The 27,877-nt window shown below is 38.1% G+C and overlaps 2 protein-coding genes and 1 long non-coding RNA gene across 3 annotated transcripts; 2 read left to right on the forward strand and 1 right to left on the reverse strand.

The window, feature by feature from the left end:
* Window positions 1-4,646: 4,646 nt before the first annotated feature.
* LOC140150721 (uncharacterized) lies at window positions 4,647-11,550 on the forward strand. The gene is made up of 3 exons (XR_011858835.1): window positions 4,647-4,794; window positions 9,619-9,699; window positions 11,287-11,550. It is a non-coding gene; the product is annotated as an uncharacterized lncRNA (long non-coding RNA).
* Window positions 11,551-11,585: 35 nt separating this feature from the next.
* LOC140150076 (ATP-dependent RNA helicase DHX15-like) lies at window positions 11,586-27,796 on the forward strand. The gene is given in 13 exon segments (XM_072172079.1): window positions 11,586-11,600; window positions 12,726-12,794; window positions 12,796-12,906; window positions 21,567-21,821; window positions 22,397-22,508; window positions 22,511-22,654; window positions 23,564-23,621; window positions 23,623-23,685; window positions 24,050-24,102; window positions 24,642-24,764; window positions 25,592-25,782; window positions 26,612-26,793; window positions 27,428-27,796. Coding segments are annotated over 13 exon segments (1,482 nt in total). The 3' UTR covers window positions 27,534-27,796.
* LOC140150720 (mitogen-activated protein kinase kinase kinase 10-like) lies at window positions 13,609-20,781 on the reverse strand. The gene is made up of 3 exons (XM_072172810.1): window positions 20,669-20,781; window positions 16,073-16,914; window positions 13,609-14,852 (listed from the first exon to the last, which is right to left on the reverse strand). The coding sequence occupies exons 2-3, from the start codon at window positions 16,896-16,898 to the stop codon at window positions 14,044-14,046; spliced, it is 1,635 nt and encodes a 544-aa protein (XP_072028911.1). The 5' UTR covers window positions 16,899-16,914; window positions 20,669-20,781; the 3' UTR covers window positions 13,609-14,043.
* Window positions 27,797-27,877: the final 81 nt, after the last annotated feature.

The following is a 27,877-nucleotide window of genomic DNA, read 5'->3' on the forward strand; positions in this document are numbered from 1 at the left end:
GGGTTAATTTTGGGCCTAAAATAGACCAAAAGTAAAATGTAAATCGTAAAAGCAGGAGAGGGGCTGACTTGCCACCCTGCCCCAATGCAGTGCCGAATTTGCCGTTTTGATAGACTATGCCATAGTTGATTTTTGATAAATAAAAAATGTTATTTGATCATCATGGACGCATTCATAATTCAGTTGAACTCGAAATTATACTGATATTATTTTATTACATCAAAATACTAGTAAATATACTGGTTAAGAGTATGCCCTCAAGTAGCCAAATTTTGATTGACAAATATAGGGGGCATATAGTAAACGTTCGTCAGTGGCGGAGACAAGATTATGTTTTTGCTCCACTTCCCCTGAAATTACAAAAATATTAAAACTTAACTTTTGCCATCAGCTAGGATATAACTGTAACTAAACGATTCTAGGCCTGTGTTTCATTTGGCAAAACAGGAAAAAATATTTTTTTAATTTAGTGTTTTATTTTTCTGGAATAGGGAGTAACTCTCTGAAATCAAACACACAAATACTACATTGCAAGAAGTGTTAATGTAAGGCCACTTATTAATTTAAACGGTAGAATGTACATTCTCGGACACAATATATAGGGCCTATACGCCACATACGATATGTTAGTCACGCGAACTGTTCAAACTCACAAGCCTAAATTTAATTAAAGGTTAGATGAACTCAAATGATGGCTACGGTAAGCGACACTCAGGCCCATACGCAGGATTTTTTTGGGGGGGAGTGCTGATTTTGAAAAAGTGGACTTTTCCAAGGGGGGCGATTTTGTAAAAAGTGGACTTTTCCTAAAAAGTTTGGACCTTTTTTGGCCAAAAAAGCGTAAAAAACCCGTACGGGCCTGGTGGCACTCATACTTCCATCAGAGTTCCCAAAAGCCCATCGCCACTGAAAGAATACAGATACTTCATTTTAACACCATGCGATCAGAGAATGCAGTTCAGGTCCAGCGCCCGGTCCAGGCGTAACCTTAAGCCAACCAACGTCAACCTGAGTGGCCAAGCAACGTTTTCGCGACGTTAGCCGGCCGTGCGTCGGCTGCTGTGTCATTCAGTCTGCCTTTGAAGCAGTTCACGATTTTCAAAGGCAAGTCCTGGTATTTCTTGCAAGAAGAGGAGCAATATTTGAATTTGAACCATCACATTAGTTATAGTTTGCAGCCAGTGGTAATTGCAGTAGTTAGCTGTAAGACCAGGTTTCAAAACTGGAATTCAAGAGATACAAGGTAAATACAGGATCACAAAAAGCAGGGCAGAACCCCTGGCAGAACTGCTTCTCAATCTCAAGGTAAGATTAGAGGTCAACCCCATAGATAAGCATATAAACTCAATTTTTCCAGGAAAATTTGTGGTTATTTTTTCAGCCCCCCCCCCTTAGGAGGGTCAAAAATCCTTTTTGAATCAGGCCCCCCTAACAAGTGTTTGTGAACGGTCCCTTATAGGCCTACGTGAATCTGTAATTTATGTAGGGCCTACTGTCAGTATATAAATTAGCTATGCCTACATGTATTTGAATGGGGCTTCAACTTCTTCGTTTTTTGCCAAATTTTGCATTTTAAAAATAGGCCTACCAAATGACAACTTCTATGTGTAGGCTCGACGACTACCGTAAAATGGGGTAACTTCGGTCAGCGGGGTAACTTTGGTCGGTCAAATATATTTTTTGTAATGGTCATATTTTCATACAGCAATATTGTTTTTAGTCATATTTGGTGTTAATTTGTTGAGACATATATTTGGAAGAAATAATAGTCGATTATGTCCAATATCCTCAAAATTTATGAAAAAATCTGGATTTTTGACCAAAAATGAGCATTTTTTTACATTTTTTTCAGAAAAAATAAAAATCGATATTTATGAGCCAGGATGTGTGCTTGATTAATTGTACAAGGGGTCAAATGTCACAAAAAACAACAATTTACCCATATACAGCGAAGATCAATTTTTCTGATTTTTTTCCTTCATGGAATGTAATACTCTGACCAAAGTTGCCCCAAATACGGGGTAACAACTTTGGTCATGCTATTTTTAACCCCTAGGACACACTTACAAAAGTATCAAAAATTCTTTTTCAACTTCAAAGTGAAGTGGGGAACCCTAATGTCATAAAAAAGAATTAATCAGAAATATAATTGGTTTTGTTTGGAAGCAGTGGTTTAAAAACTCTGAAAAGTGCCCAAAGTTACCCCATTTTACGGTATTTAACATGTTTACGAAATAGTATTAACCTATTTACAAAAAATATTTTTTGTTAACTTTGTCTACCATCCCTGTGTTTTTGGATTTTTTTCTAGTGCAGTAACCGTGTACACCATTCTGGTTTACATACTGCATTTATTTAGTTCATCTGGTATAGGCCTACCTGGCTCGAATCTTTTTGTTTACGAAATGTTTCGGGTTGACGGTCCATCAGGTTTGAAAGCGAAAATGATGGTGTCTGCTCTCCAATTACAAAAGAGCATTCGGGTAGCCTATTCTGATTAGTTGTGACAGCATAATACCCCCTATAGTACCGTAGGGCGTAGGCTATAAGCTAGGCCTATTATAGCCCCCAGTCCCCACGGTGGCGGCTTCTCATAGGCCTAGAGCCAGGAGTGTGAGAGACCACAGACCAAAAAAGAGGAAAATTACTAAATAACGCTGAAAATGAAAGAAAACGCGTAAATTTTGGCATAAAAAAGAGGAAATTACTGAGCTGAAAAGAGGAACTCTCACATCCTGCCTAGAGCATAGTTAGGCCATCATGGCTACGGTAAGTGGCACTCAGGCCCGTACGCAGGATTCTTTCGGGGGGGGGTGCTGATTTTGAAAAAGTGGACCTTTTTTCCAAGGGGGGGGGGCGATTTTGTAAAAAGTAGACTTTTCCTAAAAAGTTTGGACCTTTTTTTGCCAAAAAAGCGTAAAAAACCCGTACGAGCCTGGTGGCACTCATACTTCCATCAGAGTTCCCAAAAGCCCATCGCCACTGAAAGAATACAGATACTTCATTTTAACACCATGTGGGAAAAAAATAACTCAGGTCAGAGAATGCAGTTCAGGTCCAGCGCCCGGTCCAGCATAACCTTAAGCCAACCAACGTCAACCTGAGTAGAGTGGCCAAGCAACGTTTTCGCGACGTTAGTCGGCCGTGCGTCGGCTGCTGTGTCATTCAGTCTTTTGAAGCAGTTCACGATTTTCAAAGGCAAGTCCTGGTATTTCTTGCAAGAAGAGGAGCAATATTTGAATTTGAACCATCACATTAGTTATAGTTTACAGCCAGTGGTAATTGCAGTAGTTAGCTGTAAGACCAGGTTTCAAAACTGGAATTCAAGAGATAGGCTACAAGGTAAATACAGGATCACAAAAAGCTACAGAACTCAGGGCAGAACCCCTGGCAGAACTGCTTCTCAATCTCAAGGTAAGATTAGAGGTCAACCCCATAGATAAGCATATAAACTCAATTTTCCAGGAAAAATTGTGGTTATTTTTCAGCCCCCCTTAGGAGGGTCAAAATCCTTTTTGCATCAGGCCCCCTAACAAGTGTTTGTGAACGGTCCCTTATAGGCCTACATGAATCTGTAATTTATGTACTGTCAGTATATAAATTAGCTATGCTTACATGTATTTGAATGGGGCTTCAACTTCTTCGTTTTTTGCCAAATTTTGCATTTTAAAAATACCAAATGACAATTTGATTGAATGACTTATCCTTCAATTTAAAAACTAGGCCCCTATTTCATTTTTTTTTTACATTTTCGCTGGGATCACTGAATGGGACTTTGAGGGACCGTTCACAAACACTTGTTGGGGGGCTGATGCAAAAAAGGGCGCTTAATTTTTTGACCCTCCTAAGGGGGGGCTGAAAAAATGACCACTAATTTTCCTGGGAAATTGAGTTTATATGCTTTTCTATATGGGGTTGACCTATAATTTTCTTGTCAAGGGGAAATTTGTGAGATCTCAAAAGAGGGGGCGAACAAATTTTGCAATGAATTTTTTTGCATCAGGCCCCCCTAACAAGTTTGTTGGCTTTTGTGACTGTTTTGTGACTGTTTGTGGTCCCTAACTGGCTAAAAAAAAGTGAAATCTTTATTCCAGCTCACATAGTGATCCATAGTGATTCCAGCTTTCCCGGAATAGTGGCAGTGCGCCCTTAAACCAAGATAGGAAATTCCGCGATTTAGTAGCCCAATTGGGCAAATTTTGAAGGGGTTCAATGCGATTCTCATGTATTATTTTCCATGGCTTTTTAAAAATTCTTTCATATAGAAATAAAGAGTTACGCAATTTATTTGTTTTCAATTCAGCTTATTTGAATTTAGCTTGTTTAGGCTTTATATCTGATTATCTGTAAGCGCGGCCTGTACCTTCGATGACTTGGGCTGAAATAACTTGGCAACACTGTTGACAGGAGATAAACAGAAAATGGCAGCCTACCCAGAATTACATGTGAAATTGGGACGTGATTTATTGACACTAAAACACTGTCATTGTGTGTGAATTTGTGCGCTTATCTTGTTAAGAAATGTATGAAAGTCGCAGAGTTCAACCATCATTTTGATTGTGACTGAAATGCATGAATGCTGCAGTGTAAATTTCGGAAGTTTAAGCTTACTGACCGATGACCATGACCCGGCTTACTCAGTCAGTGCCAGAACAGGATCATGTTAGAAATTAATATTTTGTTCTGGGTCTGATTATTCGGACTAAGTCAGTGCATTCATACACCCATCGAATGTGTGTCATCGGCCCTCAGACTGTAGGAACCCATGGATTCGATCCATGTAGTGCATAATGAGTGAGTGAAAGCCGAGTCGTCATCGAGAGTGCTGTAAATGATGCTACACCGCCTACAGCAGTAACTAACAGCACTCTCGATTTAAATATGAGCATGTCATTGTAAGTGTGGGAATATCATGATATATAGGGGGTGTGCCACTGTTGGGGTGTGTAATATGAGCTAAGGGCAGCTCTGTCAGAGCATGAGTAGACTCGCTCGCCAGTCCTACGATTAGACAATAATAACTTTGCACCATCTATTTTGAGGTCATCGTGTGAAATTGTCGGGTTTTGTTTTGGGCTGAGGTATTTTTCCGATATACAGAGGCCCAAAACAAAACCCGACAATTTCACACAATGACCTCAAAATAGATGGTGCAAAGTTATTATTGTCATTTATTACCGTTGTATCTACATGATCTAATATTTTGAAAATCAAAATGGCATTTTATGTTATTTTATGCCATAAAACGCTGTTAAATATAACCAGTTTTAATCATTGTTGTAACCTACCCTACAAAAAAAATCAACCAGACGAATATAACATTCACGCCGACAACAAGAGCTACCAATCACAGAAGCGTGACGGCATCAAGTAGGCGTGTGTGTTGCTATAACGCGTAGCTTTTACACGCATGCGCAGAAGTTATTAATGACCTTGCAATTAGTGCGCGGTCACGGTCAGGCAATCGATTTCTTTTTGATTGGATTACAGGCTTCGCGTATATTAATGAGGACTGGCTCACGCCATTTTGTCTGTCTATGGAAAATACACACTTAACAGTTTGCGCAGGTCAGATATTAGAAAAAAATTTTCAAAATTTCATCAAAAGTATAAAATTGGTACCCACCTTATTGTGCTTGCTAATTTAAGACTCGGTTGAAACAAAATTATGGATCGAATGCATTTTAGTGTCCAAAAGGCAAAATTATCGTCAAAAGTTCTGCCTATTCTTCACCCTTGCGAAGGGTGCAGAATTGGAATCGGGAATAAAAATATCCGATCTTTGCGATCAACAACACAAAATTGGACGTACTATTGGCAAAAGACATTATTGCCAAACAATATAGAATAGAACATTTTATGTCAACTTGTCAAAATATTGAAGAAATGTGCTCCCTAAACTTGTGGCGAGTAGGCAAAATAATTCCCATTCAAATGCATGGGAAACTGAAAGTGTGTGACATGGACTAAGCCTGAGGGTAATTTTGTTGGAAATGTGAAGTGGAAGCAGTGGCACTTCCCTGGTGGCTGGTGGAAGTTAGAACCATGTGATATAGAGAGGAGCACATGAGCAAGAATTTGTTGGCAAAACAAAAAGGGCGGGTCACGGGGGCACACAATTTTAGCCAGCCAGGTCGAAAGGCCAAAATGGGGGGTGCATAGGTCACTCAAAAGGGAGGAAGCAATTTTTGGCACACATTTATAAACGCTCTTTAAAAGGCTGGCCAAAAATGTACGAAAATGTTAATGCACAATTTCCTGTACGCTTCACTAACATTTTATATCTAGCAGGTGCGGAACCAGGCATGGACACATCATGCCCATGGCCCCCTCCCTTTGGGGGGTCCTAATTTAAATAAATGAATAAACCCCTTTGTAATTGTATAAGCCCATTCACAATTCCAGAATTCGGCAGACTCGCAATGCATAATGGGAGGCAAAAATAGAGATAAACTCGGCAAGGCTACTGTACATTTCCAATGCGGTGAATTTGCCTCCTTGTGTTTATTTCTGAACTTTTGGAAGACATAGATTACCAATGCCAATGGCGGATCCAGACAGGGGCATACCCAGCCTGTGCCCCCTTTCATGTTAAAAAAACTTTTGTGAAAAATGAAATTTGAAAAAAAAAGCAACAGGCACTGAATATTCACATTGGCTTCAATTCACCCATTTCGGCCTTTATTTTTAATTTCTTCCAAACACTGAGGGGGTGCATCCTCCATCAGAACACCCTCCCTCCCATGTATGGATAAAGAAGTGCCAGGGGGGAGGGTACGTAATTGAGTGGGCCAAAGCCTACTTTTCTGTGATAATTTTAGGCATTACTTGGTGGGTCCTTGGCCCAAAAGTCTTACTGCAGGCCTGCTGATACGCATGGCCCGTCGCATCTTGTCACCAAAGCCAAGTAATAAGCTGACTTCGATATCAAATTTGCAAATTTCGGTTCTCATAAATGTGTAAAGGGATAAATGTGCCGGGGGGCAAGGATTTGTTTCAGGCCGAGAGGGGTTGAGAGAGGGACAAGCAATTTTTGGCATGCTGGTTTTTTTTTACATTTTTGTCTCGCCTGAACTTTGTTCAGGATGGGACTTAGTAATCACTATTTCTGTCTGTCCGTCCGTCCGTGTGTGTGTGGGGGTGTGTGTGGATGTATGTGTCCGTCCGAGCTGTATCTGGGGAACCGTAAGACTTACGGCGGCGCTTACTTGGTGGGAGGAAGGGTATCCAAGTTTGCTCAGTAACTGTATGTTTTCGGTGAAAAATATGCAAATTAACATAGCTAATTTGCATAATTTATGCGAAAATCAGCGCAAATTGATAGCGGAGTTTGTGGACAGACTATCTCAAGATCCGTAGGGCGCATGGTAACGAAACCTGGTGGCAGCTATGATACACATCTGCTGATCACCTGATTAGTTTTTCGCTGAAAAGTATGCGCATTTAGTTGTTAATTTGCATAATTTATGCGAACGATTCTACAAATATGGTTGGAAATCTGAAGAAATCCGCCTTGTGGAGCTGTATCTGGGGGATTCGTAAGAACCCTAAGCCCTATGATGATTCAACTTTATTTAGCCACGGTGGGCCCACTTCAACCCTAGGTTGTTCTTCGTGGTAGGGGGTAGTATGACCAGAGGATCTCAACCCGATTCGATTTTCAGCGCAAAATATGGTAATTAAGTACCTAATTTGCATAATTTATGCATAAAATGCAAAAACCTATTTTCTCGGAGACTAGGGGTCGACGTTCTTCTAACTTGGTGGGTGGGTGCATCTTCACCCCAGACAGAACAAGTTTGTATTGGTTAGTCGTCAAGGTCACCCAAGGTCATCCAGGGGTCATCTGAGGTCAAATGACTAAAAACTGTCGTATGGGCACGAAACTTGGTGGGTACGGTCAACATAATGTTGTAGGGGTAGTATGACCAGAGGATGCACACTAGTACCCCCCCCCATGTGGCCCCTCCCACACACTCAAAGTTGAGGGGGGGTCAAAAATTTAATGAAATATTGTTTTTATATTGCGCATTACATATATCAATTTCGGTCGTGTAGGCCAAGTTATTAGGCCAAAAAAGACTTTGAAGAATGTCTCTCATGTACAAAAGTATAGGAAACTGAATAATTAAAACCACCTTTTTAGGGTGAAGGAAGCATTTTTCAAAAAATGTCTAAAACAGGTTCCCTAAGCCCTATGATGATGAAACGTGGTAGGGGGTAGTATGACCAGAGGATCTCAACCCGATTCGATTTTCAGCGCAAAATATGGTAATTAAGTACCTAATTTGCATAATTTATGCATAAAATGCAAAAACCTATTTTCTCGGAGACTAGGGGTCGCACGTTCTTCAAACTTGGTGGGTGGGTGCATTTTCACCCCAGACAGAACAAGTTTGTATTGGTTAGTGTGTCAAGGTCACCCAAGGTCATCCAGGGGTCATCTGAGGTCAAATGACTAAACTGTCGTATGGGCACGAAACTTGGTGGGTACGGTCAACATAATGTGGTAGGGGGTAGTATGACCAGAGGATGCACACTAGTACCCCCCCATGTGGCCCCTCCCACACACTCAAAGTTGAGAGGGGGGTCAAAATTTAATGAAATATTGTTTTTATATTATGCATTACATATATCAATTTCGGTCGTCGTAGGCCAAGTTATTACGCCAAAAAAAGACTTTGAAGAATGTCTCTCATGTACAAAAGTATAGGAACCTGAATAATTAAAACCACCTTTTTAGGGTGAAGGAAGCATTTTTTCAAAAAAATGTCTAAAGCAGGTTTTATGTCAAAAATGGTCTCTTTTGGGGTGCTACATCGAGTCAAATGTTCACAAGATTATTTCGGGGTCATCCATGGTCACCCAGGGTTCATCTAAGGTCAAATTACTAAAAACTGTCGTATGGGCATGAAACTGGGTGGGTACAATCAACATTTAGAGTCAAATGTTCGGAAGATTATTTCGGGGTCATCTGAGGTCACCAGGGGTCATCTGAGGTCAAATTACTAAAAACTGTCGTATGGGCATGAAACTTGGTGGGTACAGTCAACATTTCGAGTACAATTTTCGGAAGGTTATTTCGGGGTCATCCGAGGTCACCCAAGGGTCATCTGAGGTCAAATTACTAAAAACTGTCATATGGGCATGAAACTTGGTGGGTACAGTCAACATTTAGAGTCAAAGTTTCGGAAGGTAATTTCGGGTCATCCAAGGTCACACAGGGGTCATCTGAGGTCACATTACTAAAAACTGTCGTATGGGCATGAAACTTGGTGGGTACAGTCAACATTTAGAGTCAAAGTTTCGGAAGGTAATTTAGGGGTCATCCAAGGTCACCCATGGGTCATCTGAGGTCAAATTCCTAAAAACTGTCGTGTGGCCAGCCGAGACCCACCAAAATTTAGGGATCAAAGGTCAAATTCCAATATTGGTCCAAGCAAGCTCAAATTGAACAGGCAAATCGCCATGGGTTGTTGCAGGTTCATTTACTTCTACCAAAAGTAATCGTAAAAGCAGGCGATCGCGAAAGCAGGCGAGACTCGTGGTTCGAGAACCGCCTTGTTATATAACAAATAATATCAATTTATTTATATTTCTATTTACATTTTCTTTCAGAGAGGAACTAACAAACATATTTGATCAAAAGCAACTTCTGCAGACCATAGCCAATTATGTCTGAAATTAACCCATGCACAGGTAAGTTGGGTGTTTACTGTTTACATTGACCACTGTAGGATGGTTTGTAGACTATGCCATAGTCGATTTTTGATAAATAAAAGCATGTTATTAATGTTAATCATAATGAAAACATTCAGTTGAACTCGAAATTATACTGATATTTATTACATCAAAATACTAGTATAAAATTGTTATGAAAAAGTTTATATAATTATATTAGTGACAGTAAAAGTAAAGTGTACGTAGGCTTATATTATTGAATACAACATATCATAATGTCATACATGTAATTGTATTGGCACGTCAATCATACTTGTTTATCAATCAAATTTAACCGCAAGCAAATACAAGACGCGCTCATCAGAGATGCCAATCTTCCGATTTAAATCGAATTCCGATTTTTGTATTTTTCCCAAAAAATCAGATTTTCTAAAAAAAAAAAAAAAAAAAAAAATTTTGTTTAAAAATTTTCAAAAAATATTTTTGGCCAAAAAAGCAAGTTATAGACCCTAAATTACTTGTTATTCAAGGTTGGAAACCATAGAAATACTGCTATTAGAAGTAAAAGTAATTAAAATGTACAACTTTATCCAACTTTGTAAAATAAAATTGGCAATTTTTTTTTTTGAAGTAGCAGTATTTATATGGTTTCCAACATTAAATAACAAGTAATTTAGGGCATATAACTTGCTTTTTTGGCCAAAAATATTTTTTTTAATTTAACCAAAAAATAAGGGGGGGGGGGTCAAAAATTTGATGAATCATCGTTTTTATATTACGCATTATATATATCCATTTCAGCCATGTAGGCCATGTTATTAGGCCAAAAAATACTTTGGAAAATGGTCTCTCATGTACAAAAGTATAGGGAACTGAACATTTAAAACCACTTTTTTGGGATGAAGGAAGCATTTTTTTCAAAAAAGTCTAAAACCGGTTTTTATGTTAAAAATGGCCTTTTGGGGTGCTAATTCTGCTAAAATTGCCTGGGCTTAGGTACCTAATTTGCATATTTTATGGTATAATTTTGAGAAAACAAGCCTTGAAGAATATTACAAGTATGTATAATAGATAGTCTTCATAGATAGGCTGTTATCTAGGCTCGTTTTCTCAAAATAACCTTATTTTTTAATCCATTTGAATGTAATTTTACCCTCAGAAATGGTGTCTCCTGCAGTGTAAAATGTGTAGAAACCCTCTGGCTTTGGGGGGCTTCGCCCCCTCAACCCCCACCGGGGCTTTGCCACTGGACCCCACCAGGGGCCCTTAAGCGGGCCCCTGGACCCCCGGCCGTGGGGGCGAGACTTCGGTCGCTTCGCTCCCTACGTTCGCAAATTTCAGATTTTTTTTTCATAACCCATTGGCATCTCTGGCTCATGCACTTACTGACGCGTTCGTGCAATTACACAACACAAAGGCCGCATACTTGTGTACCATGTAGTTATTAATGGTAATGACTGGTACCCGGAGGATTTAAACCATAACGAGATCTGGGCGACCAATCACAAGCCAGATCCATTTAAAGATGCATTACATCATGGCCAATTTTAGTAGGCCAGATTTCTTCTACACTTGTAACTTTTTCTCTATTCATCTTTCTTTTAGGTCCCTCAGTGGTGTTTAGAGTATGTCCAAAGCAAGTATGCAGCAGGTACTAAGAAAGCTGTAGCATGTACACAAACAAGGAGAGTAGCTGTCAAGTGTATGGCTCAATGTGTAGCAGATGAAATGGATGTCACATTGGGACAAGAAGTGGGATACAGTGTGCGATTTGATGACTGCACCAATCCTAAGACCCAACTTAGGTAAGTGGGTTTATATTCTGTATTGAATTGGTACCGTAGAGACCAGGGTTTTGCACTTGTCAGTTGGCAGTCATTTAAACATATAAAGCAAGTTATTACATGACTAGATGCCATGTACATAATTTAAGTAAATCTCACTTTCAACACACCCACATGATTAATAATACAATAAAACAGCCAAAACATTATCTGGTCAAATTAATCAGCAACTTCATAGTTGATCCAAAAGACCAATTTGAGCTCTGTTAGGGAATTACATCAGGAGGATGGAAAAATTTAAAACTTCTTGGAGATATAACAATGTGTGACCCATGTGTTCATTCACAAAACATATGTACTTTTTTTTTCAAGTTTGTAAAATGAAACCAAAAGGGAGGCATATTTCTTACTCCATTTCATTTTACATTTGCCCTTTTTAAATAAGCAAATTATGTGCTTCTCCATTCTTCAAATGTGTACACATGGTCCATTGTTTGATAACTTGTGGAATGATATCTTAAAGAAAACAAATATTCAAATGAAGTCTTCATTTCAAAATTTCATTTAATAATACATTTATTTATTTATTGATAGGTATGTATGCATGCATACTTAGGGCTCATATTGAAATACCCTACCACGCTTTCACACAGAAAGAAGGCAGGATTCCCCTCGCTAAGCGCGCGCCTCAGGAAAGCTCGGTCATAAAACGGATGGATTATATGCATCAGTGATACACCCTGCCTTTTGAAGTGGTCTGGTGACAAGGATTATAATAAAAGTTTATCAAAGAATGGCAATTTTATTGATTGTTGAACTAATTGAACTAATCGGCTCATCGCACAACCCAGGAAAGCACGCTCCTAATTTAAGTGGCTAATTGCAGTGTTATAATCACACAGGATTTTAACAAAAGAAGGCTAGCACATGTGTAAGGGAATTTCAATATGAGACCTTAGTTACTTACAAAGGAGTGATGTTTTACCACATTGCCTATACAAATTACATACATACTTGTACAGTGTGCAAATAGCTTTTCAAATGGCATACTTTGATTTTTGAGTTTCTGTATGTTTCTAAACTGCAGTCCAGCTACATTTGTGCAAATTTGAATCTTTTGGTGGAGATGTGCACATTAGAAATTAACATTATTATTATTATTATTATCACTTTAGGCAACCTTGGAGTATAGGAGCCCAACCATGACTAAAGAACCCCTATGACTAAAGAACCCTATGAATGTGTTTTCTTTCCTGACAGGACTATTTTGACCAAGCGTCTCTGTTGACTGTACCAAGTCATACCCACCCAGTAGAGATCATCCACACACAAGCAAGCGCCAGAGACAGATTACATAGAGGCTGCTGTTAGGATGGTACTTCAGATACACAAAAGTGAAAAAGGGGAAGGAGATATATTAGTGTTTCTCACCTCGCAAAAAGTAAGTTTGAATTTTTTATATACAAATTCAATTTTGTCCAAAGTAGAAGATATGAAACTTACAAATGGCAATATTGAAATAGAATGGCATACATGCAGTTGGGTGCAGCACATACTATAATTAAAGACAGAGATAAAAATAATTAATCGCGTCTGACGTCATCTGTCAATAAAATTCGAGCATGGTTTGTTTACAATTGTCGTGATGATGACTTGGTGAACGCGGCGGTATAACCAGGCGCCTTATTGTCAATTTTGCACCTTCAAACATGCAAACCATCTCAAAAGTTAGGTCTTTATAGTGGGAAACTTTCTTTGGCGAAGGTACCATGTCAACAATGCCTAGAAAAGGCATTTTCTCCGATCAGCACCAGATAGATCGGTCTTCCTTTTACGCGCTATTATAACCTGTGTAAACCAATCAAGGATCGTAATTGATGTGACATCAGACGCGATAAATTCTTTTTATCTCTGTCTTTAATTATAGTTGTGCTTAATGTAAAGTGTGACTGGCACCTGCACTAATTGCATAAGCGTAAGTTGGGACTTTATTGATGCGTGCAGTAACAAAAACCAAATAATTTTTGCCATTTATAAGTTGAACAAATTATAATACAAATGCACTTGAATATATATTTTTTTAAAAAACCATGAAGTTCTATTGTTTTAAACTTAAAGTAATGAATAAGTCACCATTAATTCGCTGTCAAAGTGATGATGTAACAGGATTAACTACCATAGCAATAGATGAATACAATTTTTGAATTAGATCGCCCTGCACTACAACGTTTACCTGTGCTTTGAACCATAGATGTCAAAGAAATGCTGATCACTCGCACCTGTAAGATTACTATCTTTGAAAAGAACGGTATTGTATTCAATCTATGATTGCAGACATAGACAGGTGATAAGTGCAATCTGCTTGTAGTGTAGGGCGATCTATTCAAAAATTGTATTCATCTGTTGCTGTGGTAGTTAATCTGATTATTACATCACTTTGACGGCGAATTATAGTTACAGGGAGCATGATCATGGGCCAATGAGACACTGGGTCATGTCTAACTTTGTAAGCATTCCTGGGAACCAAAGCTAGGAATATGGGTTCATTTTCAGGCCAAAGCTATAAGACAAACTTCCATCATTCTAAACTAAATATTTTACTACCAGGAGAGAAGAATGCAGACACTGCAAGTACCCCATCTGATGCGACCGACAACCCTCCATTACAGACCTCCTCCACATCATCAATGACACATCCAGTGTTGTTATACATTGGTGTGCCATTTGGATCCCAAATGTATTTACACACATGCCCTTTCCCATTCCCCTTATGATAACATGCAGCATATAATTGCTGTGCATCATTCCTATATGACACAGCCCTGAAGTCGCAACCATCAGGTGGTTGTATCCTACACAGATCCTGACCCATATCTCCCATTGGTTTGATTACCATCTCATGATATCCCATTATCACCAAGTAATCTGTACTGATAGTGAGATCCCATGGGTTGAAACTAAGGTCTACAATCCTCTGCTGCGTAAACCCTGGCAAACTACACACTACCAACGCATCTGTAAGATGCAGACCTATCACAGCTGTATTGGCATTAGCTGCAATACACAATGGCTTCACATTCCCATCATGAATCTGATATTTCTTTACATAGTTTGTTGCTTCATGGTTTGGGAACTGATACACATAGGGGTTTCGGTAGCCTAACACTAATACACTGTCAGGCATAGACTCACTCATAGCTACCCCACATGGCCACACATCCCCTGTCCACTCATCAGATTTTAGGGTGTACAGAAGGTGGGATTCTTCTCTGCTCACACGATGGACATTGACGCTCAGAAGTGTACAGGTAGCCAGATGGTCGCTAGCCAGAAAACGTAATTCTCCGCCAGAATGATTAACCTCGTGTTTGAACTTCCACTCCAGCCCTGAAATGTTAAATGATGATAAATAACTGAAGTGCACTCTTTTAGCATTATATTGTGAATGAATGAATGGATCAAGTGATCGAGTGAGTGAGTGAGGGAGGGAGGGATATAGGGAGGGACTACAAGGGAATGAACGAACAGACTTGGTAAAAAATCAGTAGAGGAATATTATATTTAATAATGTTATCACAAGGAGTCATCAAGCCAAATACAAAACAGAGCAAATAAGTTGAAAGATGGGGTCAGTATGGCATGATGACATTGTCACCCAGTTATACTGGTGAAGACTCATTGCTCATTGATATAGAATCGTTAGAATGGTATGCAGGTACATGTAGTTGGTGCTGTACCCTAGTTGCGCTTTGCATAACATGTGACTGGTACACTTTTATGTGGATTTATGCCAGCATAGGTTAGTACTTTATTGATGCACGCAGTAACAAAAACCAAATACGTTTTGCCATTTATAAACCAAAGTATAAACAAAACAACATTTTTGTGTGACAAAAGCAAGTGAATTTTTACTTACTACAATATTTCGTCCTTCACATCGGAAGACTTCATCAGGTATGACTGATATATGGTCATCTGATCCACTTTCCCGGGAGATGGGTTTCGGTGATGCTTAGACTCATTTCCAGTCTTTAAAAGTGGATCATATACGTGGCTAAGGAAATATGTGCCCTCCTCTCTGTTTAAGGTCTTGCTCCCCCTTCTTATCTCCATGGCTTCTCGAACTTCTCCCGGGAAAGTGGATCAGATGACCATATCAGTCATACCTGATGAAGTCCTCCGATGTGAAGGACGAAATATTGCAGTGAGTAAAAATTCACTTGGTTTTGTCACACAAAAATGTTGTTTTGTTTATTTAATCAACAAACCTGATGAACTTATTCAACAAACCAAAGTATGGTATCCTCTCCACTGGTGTTCTGATATTTACACCACTGGTTATGTTATGGTGATTGTACTAAAATTTTATTGTGAATGAATTGACCTTTTCGGTAAATCCCATAAGCCTTTGCAAGTACACCTTGCTGACTTGCAATGCGCAGTAACGATGTTCGATAAACGATGTGTGCATCAACGCAGATCGGCGTGACATCTCAGGTGTACTCGCAAAAGCTTATGGGATTTACTGAAACGGTCAGTTGTTTTTGAAATATAACTACCATAATTATCAAGCATCACTATGAGGTAATTTTCAAGTAAGTACCTACCATCAGCTTCAGTAAGAATCTCATCAGTACAAGTAGGCGTAGGTCTGTATTTACACCATACACGTCTCACTATTTCACTGCTTTCTGCTCTCTGCATGGGATCTTGATGCCAACATTTCTCAATTAGCTCTCTTAAGAATTGGGGACAATCATCAGGAATTGTTGGATGCAGATCATTTGCCATTATTTCATGGATAACCTTTTCAGATGTGAAACCACTGTATGGCTCCTCACATGATACCATTTCCCAAACAATGATTCCAAAAGCGTATATTGCAGCTTTTGGAGATACTACTTGGTCAGTAAAATTATCTGGTGCCTGCCATCTCACATTTTCTTTGGTGCTTTCTTCTGTTCTTGTACTGGTAAGGTCTTTTGCGACACCAAAATCACATATCTTCAAGACATCATCAGCAGTTAACATACAATTGGGCGATTTCAAATTGTGAAGAGCCACATTGTTTTTCTTGAGGTAGTTAACTCCGCAAGCCAAATCATAGATCCAGTGATGCAGGTGTTTCTCTGGAAGTCCGTCTTTATCTTTGAGATAGTCATACAAGGACCCCTTTGCAGCAAATTCAGTTATGATAACTACATGTTCTTTTTCAATAACAGTGTCATAATACCTGATAATATTCTTGTGATCAAGTTTCTTGAGAAATTCAATTTCATGTTTGTGTTGTTTTGTGGTTTCTTTGTCAAATTTTATCATCTTCTTAGCAGCAGCTTCAATGGTGCCAAATTCCTTTGATTTCCATGTGACTCTGTAGACGGTACCACTGGACCCACTACCTAGGAACTCATGATAAGTCAAACTAGCACCCATGACTGTAAATTGTGTTCTGAAAAAGTGATGACAAATTGAGATGTTGGTTAATAAGAGAAATAATATTTTGTGAAAGAGCTTGGTGTAGTGATAAGAATACTCGTTTCTGGTGTATGAGGTCCTGGGTTAAATTCCCGGTGGTGTAAACCTGCTGTGATATGCGCTTTGAATCAATTAAGGGCTCATATTGAAATACCCTACCACGCTTTCACACAGAAAGAAGGCAGGATTCCCCTCGCTAAGCACACGCCTCAGGAAAGCTCGGTCATAAAACGGATGGATTATATGCATCAGTGATACACCCTGCCTTTTGAAGTGGTATGGTGACAAGGATTATAATAAAAGTTTATCAAAGACTGGCAATTTTATTGATTGTTGAACTAATTGAACTAATCGGCTCATCGCACAACCCAGGAAAGAGCGCTCCTAATTTAAGTGGCTAATTGCAGTGTTATAATCACACGGGATTTTAACAAAAGAAGGCTAGCACAGGAAAGCTGCAGGATGGCGCACACCTTCCTGTGTAAGGGAATTTCAATATGAGCCCTAAATTGGTTGCATTGGTAGATTAAATTCAGATTTCCACTCTTCATATGGTTAATTTAGAATTTGGTAAATAAATCATAAGAGTAATCATTAGCGTCAATCAGGCTTGAAATGTGGGGTGACAATCGGCCTGATTTGTGGCTGAAAAAGTGACTGAAAAAAAACCCCCAAAATAGGTCATTTTGCCATATGGTGGAGGGACGGGATTGACACCCATGAGAGTACTCCATCCTTTTGGAGGGGATGTTTTAAAGGGGGATCCAGTTGACCAGGCAAACTTTCAAGGATACCCCAATTAAGTAGGCTTAAAATATAATCAAGTCAATGTTCACCTCTATACCACCAACTTTGTACAGCTCCCAACTTAATGTGTTTTCCAAATATGTGACACGATCAAGAGAAATGAGTCGCTTGTCGCTAATATTGATTTTGAGATATTGGCAAAGAAAGGGTTCAAATTCTTTTGTTTTACATTGTTTTCAGCAATTGATAAATTGACGTAACTTCGCAAAGGAAACTTGTATCAACATGGGGGTTTTCAGTTTCTGAAAGCTCTAAATGTCCTCTTTAGGAACCTATGTAAAACTAATTTTCGACCAGGGTCGACATGCGACTCATTCCCTTGATCATGTCACATATTTGTAGCGGCCTTTAACGCTTAAAAGTGTTGGTTCTGTGTATATCGAGACATAATCACAGTCAGTTTCTAAAAAAGTAGGGTGAAAAGCCCAACAGTCTATATCCATCCCGATCACATCCAAAAGATAGACCATTTGGAAAGTAATGCTGCAGCATAGATTAAGGGAGTACTACACCCTAGCCAATTTTTTGCTTATTTTTGCGTTTTTCTCAAAAATTATAGCGCATTGGTGATCAGTAAGATATGTATATTATAGGGGCAAGGACTTCGACTGCTGCACTGCAAATTCAGCAACTCAAGGCAAGTAGTTATTGATTTATTGATCAAATATTGGTTTTCCCTCATTTTTGACTGTAACTCCACAACTGTTGTCTGTGCTGAAATAAAATTCCCAGTGTAGCAGTTGTAGTCCTTGCCCCTATAATATACATATCTTACTTGTCACCAATGCTCTATAATTTTTGAGAAAAATGCAAAAATAGGCACAAAATTGGGCAGGGGTGTAGTACCCCTTAAAGGGCATGGATCAATGAATGTTCTGTTCCCTTACATTGCAGCCTACCATTAAAATAATATGTGTTCAAATTCTGAGTTGTATTGTTGGGGCATTGCATTTTTTTTTAACGGGGGTTTAAATGAAGTAAATTTCAATGTAAAAAGCTTCTCACTTCCTGGTTCAAATTCAAGATGGCGGGGTACATGGAACCACATGGAACATGATATTTTTGCAGTAAAATACAATGAAATTACATCTGTATAAAGTGCATCATCAAATGTTGGCAATTATCGCCCTATATCAGTTCTACCTATTATTTCAAAAATTATTGAACGTGCAATTCATAATCAACTTTATGACTATCTCAGTATCAAAGGCATTCTTTCCCCAAGTCAATCTGGTTTTCGTCCTAATCATTCTTGTGCCACTACTTTACTTGATGTTCAAGATTATATTTTGAAAAATATCAACAATCGTCGTGCCATAGGTGCTATTTTTCTTGACTTGAAGAAAGCCTTTGACACTGTAAATCATAATCTACTTTTGAATAGACTAAGTATGTATGGTGTTAACGGGTATGAACTTAAATGGTTCAAATCTTATCTGAGTAATAGAAATCAGTGTGTAAATATTAACTCGGTTCTTTCTGACTTTAAACCTGTTAACATAGGTATACCTCAAGGGTCTATCTTAGGACCACTTCTCTTCATAATTTTTGTAAATACTTTACCACAAAGTGTATCATGTAAATCTGTCATGTATGCTGATGATACCACCCTTCTTTGCTCTTCAGAAACTCCATCTGAACTTCAAACTGATCTTGAAAGTAATTTGAATAATATCGCTGATTGGTTTAAAAAAAACCACTTAACTTTGAATATCAAAAAGACTAAATTTATGATATTTGGTACATGGCATGTTCTTTCTAAATTTGATGATATTAAGTTAAGTTATTGTGATCAAACCATTGAAAAGGTTGACCAGTTTAAATACCTTGGTGTTATATTTGATTCAAACTTAACATGGTCTAACCATATCAACTATGTTTCTAAAAATATTTCTAAAAGATGTGGTGTCATAAATCGTATTAAGTATTATCTTCCACAGTCGACTTTGACCATGCTGGCAAATGCGCTTGCTTTACCTCATTTTGATTATTGTAGCCCTGTATGGTCAAATTGTTCTGGGGAACTTGCAAACTCTCTCCAAATCCTTCAGAACAGACTTGCAAGAATTATTTTGTCAGCTGACATTAGAACTCCAACAGATGAAATGATGGATAAGTTAACTTATCATCAAACCTTACATTTACACATTCTGTACATAATATTGAAACCAGAGGCCAAATTTCTAATATGCTTTATCTACCAAAATGGAACTCAAATTCTGGTAAACGTACTTTTAATGTTAGAGCTGTTAAAATATGGAATAATCTTCCATCTAACATTCGTAGTAACTTCAATACAATGAGTCTCTCAATGCTAAAGAATGCTACTTTGTACACCTCAACCAAGACTATTTAATTCATCAGCATAAGTTTATAATGTAAACATAACTATTTCATGTTCAAGTATGTATATTTTCCTCATGTACTCAGTATGAATACTATTTAAGTTGTATTTTAATTTGTAAATGTATGGCTTCTATCTAAGTTGTATTTTTAATTTGTTAATGTACGGCTCTTGCAGGGCCCCCAGGAAGGATCAGTGTTTTCATTGATGGGATTACCCTGGTTAAAGAAAGCATAAATAAATAAATAAGAATCGATGAAATTAGTACCATAATTAGCATATGGAACTACATGTAGATGGAAGTTTGAGTCATAATAGGTTTTGTCCATGTAATTTAGCGACTGCCACTGACATGACTGATGCAAGCTTTAAATTAAGCTTACTCACATGATATGGCATGGCCACTTCATATTTGTCCATTTTTCATTGAAAAATTGGAGGAAGGCATTTATTAGAGGGGGAGCATGCATTTATTATAAACAATACAGTATTTGTTTTGGTTTATTTTTGCATAGAATTTTTCATGGAAATGATATACAAGTTTTATGGAATAATTTAAAATAAACTTTTAACTTACCGAAGTGGAAAATCCTATGTATGTTGATTGTATTAATGCTTTATCATTTTGAGGCTGACCTTATTCAATGTAAATAAGGCTGTTCCAGTTGGAATCCCTACACCCCGTATCAAAGACAAGACCTTAATCTTCCACACAGGGAGTGTGAATTTCAGTTGGGGACACCTCAATGAGTTACTCCATTTGAAATCTACACCCCTGTGTTGGAGATTAAGGTGATGTCTTTCATAGGGGGTGTATGAATTTTAACTGGAATAGCCCATAGCAGGACAGGATAATACATGTATGACCTTGATCTTGTCACCATGATTATATTGATAAAAGACTTGTTAGTAGGAAATTTTTCTGTGGTTTTTATTTTCGAGCTTTTCGTACTAATTTATAAGCCTGCAAAAATATTTTTACCCATTTAGGCTTTCATGTGTAAATGTTTGTAATCACGAGTATGAAAAACAGCAAAACTGCTTTAAACAGATCAAAAAAAGTTTGTGAAAAATTAATACCGCAAAAATATCATGTTTTAGGAAGGTAGAATAGTTTGAGCAGGATGACATCAGGAAAGACCAAACTTTGTGACCACTTGACTTTGATTGATATGATTGAACCCTGGTCTTATTATCAATGTTACACACAATGCTTACCACCAATTGAGATCCAAGTGAACATTGTAGGCCTCACTTCTATCAGAAAAAAACCCTACAAAAAAACCAAAAACAAACAAACAAACAAACAAACAAAAAAAACCTCCCCACTAACATCCCCTATTTGGCAACTACAACAGGTTATTTTCTGTTGTCGTAGAGAATTGATTAAGGAAATAAGTTGTATGTATAATTGGTTAAAAAGTTTTTACCATGCAAATGTAATGATTCATTTTTTGCAACTTAAAATTCCACAGGAAGTAGAAAGAGTATGTAAACGACTGGAGCGTGAGGTTGATAACTTTGGCCCAGAGATTGGTGAACTCAATTGCATTCCACTCCACCCAGCTATACCTCCTCAACAGCAGCAACGCATGTACGAACTAGCTCCCTCTAACAAATCAAATGGCGCCATTGGACTGAAGGTTATCGTGTCTACAAACATTGCAGAGACATCATTTTCCATTGATAGTGTGGCCTTTGTGATTGATTGTGGATTCGCTAAACAAAAGGTATGTAGAGGTGCTTCATAGCTAGAATGTTTACCATTTTTGTGTCACCTAAACATTGTAAAGGTCATGTAGGATCTGTAGGAAATTGGCATAATGTATGCAAAAAGCCCCAAATTATGCAAGTTATTACTTGGGTTGATTTTCATGAAACTTGGTGGAAGTAATCAACCATGTTTGCCAAACAAACATTTTGAAGGTCATTTCAGGGTTACCTAAGCCTGAGATCAAGTAAGTGAAACTTAGTAGTATATTTTGGAAGGTAGTTCCAAAGCCATCTTATGTCATCTGAAGTCAATCGAGTAAAGATTTTTGGATTTTTAGGACATTTTATTGGAGAATATAGTTTGCATCTCCCAATCATGAAAGCAGGTGACACTTGTGGTTCAAGAACTGCCTTCTTAAATAATTGTTCACATCTGAAATAAGAGTATTAACTGTGAAAGACATTTAAGACATATGTTTGTTGGGATGGATTTAGTATCTCATCATTCATCAAGAAGTTATTTTTCAGGATGATAGACAAGTTAATTGTTATTTCTTAGAAACTTTCAAACTTTTCTTTTTGACGCACATAGTTGTACAACTCAAGTATAAGTGTCGAATCCCAGTTGGTGTCACTCATCAGCAAGACCAGTGCCCAATATAGAGCAGATCAAGCCGGTCATACACGCCCAGGCAAATGTTTCCGCTTTACACAGAGAAAGTATACAAGGAAGAGATGAAGGATAGCATGGATCCAGAGATCTTGAGATCCAATTTGGGTACTGTGGTGCTGTTTTTGAAGAAGTTGGGAGTCGGAGATTTGACTCAGTTTGATTTCTTGGATGCTCCAGGTAGGTAGGTATATATATGCAGATATTTCAATGTTATATAAGTTTCAATATTTTTAAATAAATTTTTGGACAAAATTCATCAACGGATAAATGTGAATCAAAGTTTGTGATTTTCTCAAAAACTGCTCATTTTTGCCAGAATCTTTTATGCTTGTTGGATTCCTTGTTGCATGTCCTTTCTGAAAATGTATATTTTTGTATACATATCATCATTACTTTTAGAGATACAATTGAAAAACAATATCTTAATTACTGCCTCAAAGCAGGCATAGGGACTATAGTGTGAAAGGATATGCTGCATCTGAATCTATTCGAGTTTAATTGAAAAGAACTGGGATCTTTCTGGAAAAATGTGACACTTGATTGCTCTAAAGTAGAATTTGTTAATAATTGTAGATTTGTTTAGCCCTACATTCACTGCTTACCCTGATTTTAGTTCCAAACATCCTGTGACGTGTGATCAGTTCTGTCCAGAGAAGATACCTTAATACATCCTTCCCATAATGCATTTCTTCCATTTCAATTTCCCGTTCTAATTTGCTATGTAGTGCAACATGGGTCGATAGTGACAAAATATACCTCAATGAACATAGCACATCCAGATGTTGCCAAATATGTTTATTTCTTGACTATCGACCCATGTTTAGCCAGTCTATTCTCGAAATTAAAACAAAGGAAACCTTCAAAAAGTAATGGAAGCATCATTTGATGACATGAGGGATGTATTATGTTGCATAGGATTCTGGGAAGGGTAAGATATCCTCTCTGAGTTCTGTCATATTTCTAAAAAGTATCCTACAGCTCATTCATTTCAAAAGATACTTCAAAGCATCCTACTTCATTCCAAATAATTTCAAATTGGCTCGGTAAAACTATTGCTGATGATATTGTTTTGGTTTTTTTTTTCAGCACCAGAGACCCTGACAAGAGCTCTTGAGCTTCTCAATTACTTGGATGCCCTGAATGACAATGGGATCTATGATGGCTGAGTTCCCATTAGACCCTCAGCTCTCCAAGATGTTGATTGCTAGCATCCCGGGCTAGCATTGATCATAACTGTACCAAGGAGATCTTGATCATAACAGCCATGTTGACATGTAAGGATTTATAAATCACTTGGATCAAATCAAAGCAAATCAAATCAGCTCTGGAGCTCTCCAAAATGGTTTTAGTCATTACTGTACTTTGGAGATCTTGAGCATAATGTTCAGCTATGTTGATAGATCAAATCAAATAGGCTCTCCAAGATGTGTATTGTTAGCATTCATCATCACTGCACTGAAGAGATCTTAATCATCACAACTATGTTGACTGGTAATGATTTATAAATCACTTGGATCAAATCAAATCGGATTAAATAAAATTGAATTAACTCTCCGTGATGTTGATTGTCAATGTTGATGATAATTGCTCCGAGGAGATCTTGACCATCACAGCCATGTTGGCATGTAATGATTTGCAAATTACTTGGATCAAATCAGCTCTCCCAGATGTTGATTGCTCTCAGAAGATTTTGACTATCACAGCTATGTTGATGGGTAATGATTTAAATATCACGAGATGATGATCATCACAGCCACGGTAGTAATATTTAAAACCTCGCCCTGTATTGTACATAAATAAATGTTGGCATTTAGACACCATCTTTCACATGTATCAAAGTGCCTTACATTTATTCCACTGTTGTTAGAATAATGTCAACTGCCATACAATGCCCAAGGCATGCGCTTACCTGTGGGCGGTGCTCAATGGACAATATTCTAACAGCTCCCCATTTCACCCCTGGGTAGAGAGAGGCAAGTGAGGTAAAGCGCCTTGCCCAAGTGCAACACACAATGGCACTGCCAGGGCTCGAACTTGCAATCCTCCGAATGAGAGGCAGCACCTGTACCGCAAATCAATCAATGGTAAGATTGGCAGATCTGACAGTTGTGGTCTTGATTGATAACTGACTTTCATTAAACATCATTTTACACTTTTGTATTAGTTCCACAGTGTTTTGTGAGACCTGATGAAGCTATGGAAGCAGCAGATGATACCAATAAGAGATTTGCCCATGTCCATGGTGATCATTTGATGTTGCTGAATGTCTTCAATGCGTTTAAGCAGGGTAAGTAATCCAATAAGTAAAGTCACCTCTTTTTGTATCTTTTTAAGTTTTTACTTTTTAATTTTAGGTGTCCATGTTTCCTACACTTTAAGGAAAACAACATTAAAGAAACAAAGGAAGTCAGTGCTGTCTCCTGATTTGGACAAATGCAAAGGAAAAAACCCTTTTTTTAACTAAACATTTGTTCTTTACCTATCAATTATGAGGGGCAAATTTCTGGCATTTTTATCGTGGAATAAATTTATATTTGACAACATTGATACGGAAGTTATAAAAGAATAGAATAAGTCATTAACCATCTTTATAAAATAAAACATTCTGTTTATTCATGACTTCATTTTCTTTGCTTAAAGCCATATTATAACATTTGCTGAGGAAGACGCCCTCACTGAATTTTTAAAATTCCTTTTTTTACACGATTAAATTGTACTTTATTAAACCAATATACCCTGCAAAAATCAAGACTCTAGATGCTGTAGTTTTGTCAAAATCCGAGATTTTGAATAAAACGCCGGATTCGGCGCTTTATTATTACGATGGAATTATTAGTCGAACACATACACGATGTTCATAACACACAGTACGTACACGGCGTGCGGGACGATGATATACACAACAAAGGGTCGCACCACAACATGATTGAAGGAGTGGTATGTATTGGCGACATGTGCGCTGGTAGTAAATTCCAATTTTCTTTGCTTTGCCGTAGTTGTTCGGCTCAAAAATAAAAGGGATATATCTGACAGTAAAAGCTAACATTTTATGGCAAAGAAATGCTAATCTATTTTGTTTGAAAATGTTATAATATGGCTTTAACTTGATTACAGCTGGTGAAACATTTCAGTGGTGTCAAGACAACTTTGTACAGTACCAGTCCCTCAAATCTGCAGATAATATATGCAAGCAATTATCAGGTATCATGAATAGGCTTTCCCTGAAGAGAACCAGCACAGATTACAGCAGCAAGGATTACTATGTCAACATACGCAAAGCACTTGTCACTGGGTTCTTTATGCAGGTAAGTTTGTGTATTTGTTGGGTAACTATGTGAGATAACACCTCTCACCCCGAAAAAATTCTTCCTGTCCTTGCAATATAGCATATCAAAATCAACAAATGGCTCCAGAAGTCTTGTATAGGAGCTCAAATCCAGTCTTGGATAAGCTATCATCTCAATCCTTTAAATGTGGAGTGTGCATTTTTCAAGGGAATTATGTTAAATGGGTATGAAAGAACATCAGAAGATTTTCCTTTTTACTTTCAACAGGTTCATCCCTGTCTGTACCCCTTCTCTCTTTACATCATACTTGCTATCTTCAGTGGTGGTGCCAGGAATTTGTTTTTTTAGGGGAAGGAATTTTTTTTGGGGGAAGTGAATTTCGGGGGCAAATCAACAAATTTTGCATAAAATTGCCACAAAACATGCAAATTTTTGTAATTTTGAGTTTTACTGGGGACAAGAGTTCTGACTGGGGTATTTCCCCATCCCCCCGTGGCGCCACTACTGGCTGTCTTTAATTACATCATTTTATTCCTGATCTCTGTGAAGTTGATTATGCAGGATCTCTCATGCATATGATCTCAAATAGGTTATACTTGTAATCATAGGAAGATTCAGATAGTGAATCATTTTCCTTGTATGTTTGGGCTTGTATGGCATAACCATTGGATTAAGCATGGTTAACAAGCCACATTTGCATGATCAATCAAAAGAATAATGAATCGGGCTCTTTAGTAGAAACTATATCTTCAGGTCCCAGGCTTCAGGCAATGTATTGAAATAATGAAATTATAGAGATACGTAATGACATTTAACATGCTTCCTTTCTGTGTGTCTTTTTATTCAGGTTGCTCACCTTGAGAAGAGCGGCCATTATTTGACGGTTGGAGATAACCAGGTTGTAGAGATTCATCCATTAACATGCTTGGATCACAAACCTGAATGGGTCTTGTACAATGAATTTGTACCAAACACTGAGAAGACAAAGGAGAATCACATCCGTACTGTCACAGACATCAAGCCAGAATGGTTAGTATAGACTTAATTAAGCTCCCATGTATTAGTAACATCAACTTTTACATGTCACAAACCTGAATGGGTCTTATGCAATAAATTGAACACCAGAATGGTTATAATTGAAGACTGAATTAAAAAAGACTAGTTTCCGTCTGATGTCCTGACAACCAGACCAAAAATGCCGTACTGCGCAGGTCAGCAACCAATCACGCCGCGCCTTTGCACTGACATCAGACGCAAACTAGTCTTTTTAATTCGGTCTTCAATTATAGTACCTATACCATTTTTGCCCTGATGTAACAGTGATGTCAGTGCACATTTCATTGGGTGCAGCCTCAAATTGCTAGCATTACCACAAAGCTCTGGCATACAAACGCATGCGCTTAAAGATGCCGCATAATTCTGCACACGAAACGGCTGCCTCAATGCGGTGATGTCACTGCCACTTCAGGGTGGAAAAAGACATAGAGGAGTATTTTCTACAGTATGATATCACAGCTCACTTGGACATCTTGTGGCGTAAATCTGACCATCTTGATGGAGCATGTTATCATCAAACTTTAACCAGAGAATAGGCCTGGGATCTGTACTAGGACAGAGAACTTACATGTAAATCTGACAACTTGTTTGATTATTTCTCTTTCAGGTTGGTGCAGTATGCAGATCAGTACTATGACTTGAGTAAGTTTCCACAGTGTGAAGCAAGACAAGCATTGGAGCATGTAGTCACCAAGCTGCAAGCCAAGGAATAGGACTGGAATCAGGAATAGGACGGAGAGCTTACTTGACGGACAAAACTTTGTAAGAAGGTGACTTTGGAGTTCTATGTTGTATCCATTGTTTCTGTGTATGGATAATGGGTACAACATTGAATGGATCAGTTGGATACAGTTGAAATGTTTTTCAATGTACTATTTCATTACAAGTGACATGACAGATAAAATGGGCTATCCATATACGCCTATGGGCGATGTGACTTTAATCTCCCACGCAGTGGGTGCAGATTTCAAAAGAGTTGCCCATTCAGCTAACCCTATTTGAAATTCATACCCCCTGTGTGGAAGATTAAGGTTATATCAGCCATAGGGGTGTATGG

This window comes from Amphiura filiformis, chromosome 4 (assembly GCF_039555335.1).
Source record: "Amphiura filiformis chromosome 4, Afil_fr2py, whole genome shotgun sequence".
Taxonomy (NCBI): Eukaryota; Metazoa; Echinodermata; class Ophiuroidea; order Amphilepidida; family Amphiuridae; genus Amphiura; species Amphiura filiformis.

Excerpts from the sequence above, each read along its gene's own strand:
- LOC140150720 (XM_072172810.1), bottom strand. The coding sequence starts at position 16,898 with ATGGGTGCTAGTTTGACTTATCATGAGTTCCTAGGTAGTGGGTCCAGT. Across the intron at positions 14,853-16,072 it reads GATTCTTACTGAAGCTGATG|GGCTGGAGTGGAAGTTCAAA; the intron begins GTAGGTACTTAC and ends TTAACATTTCAG.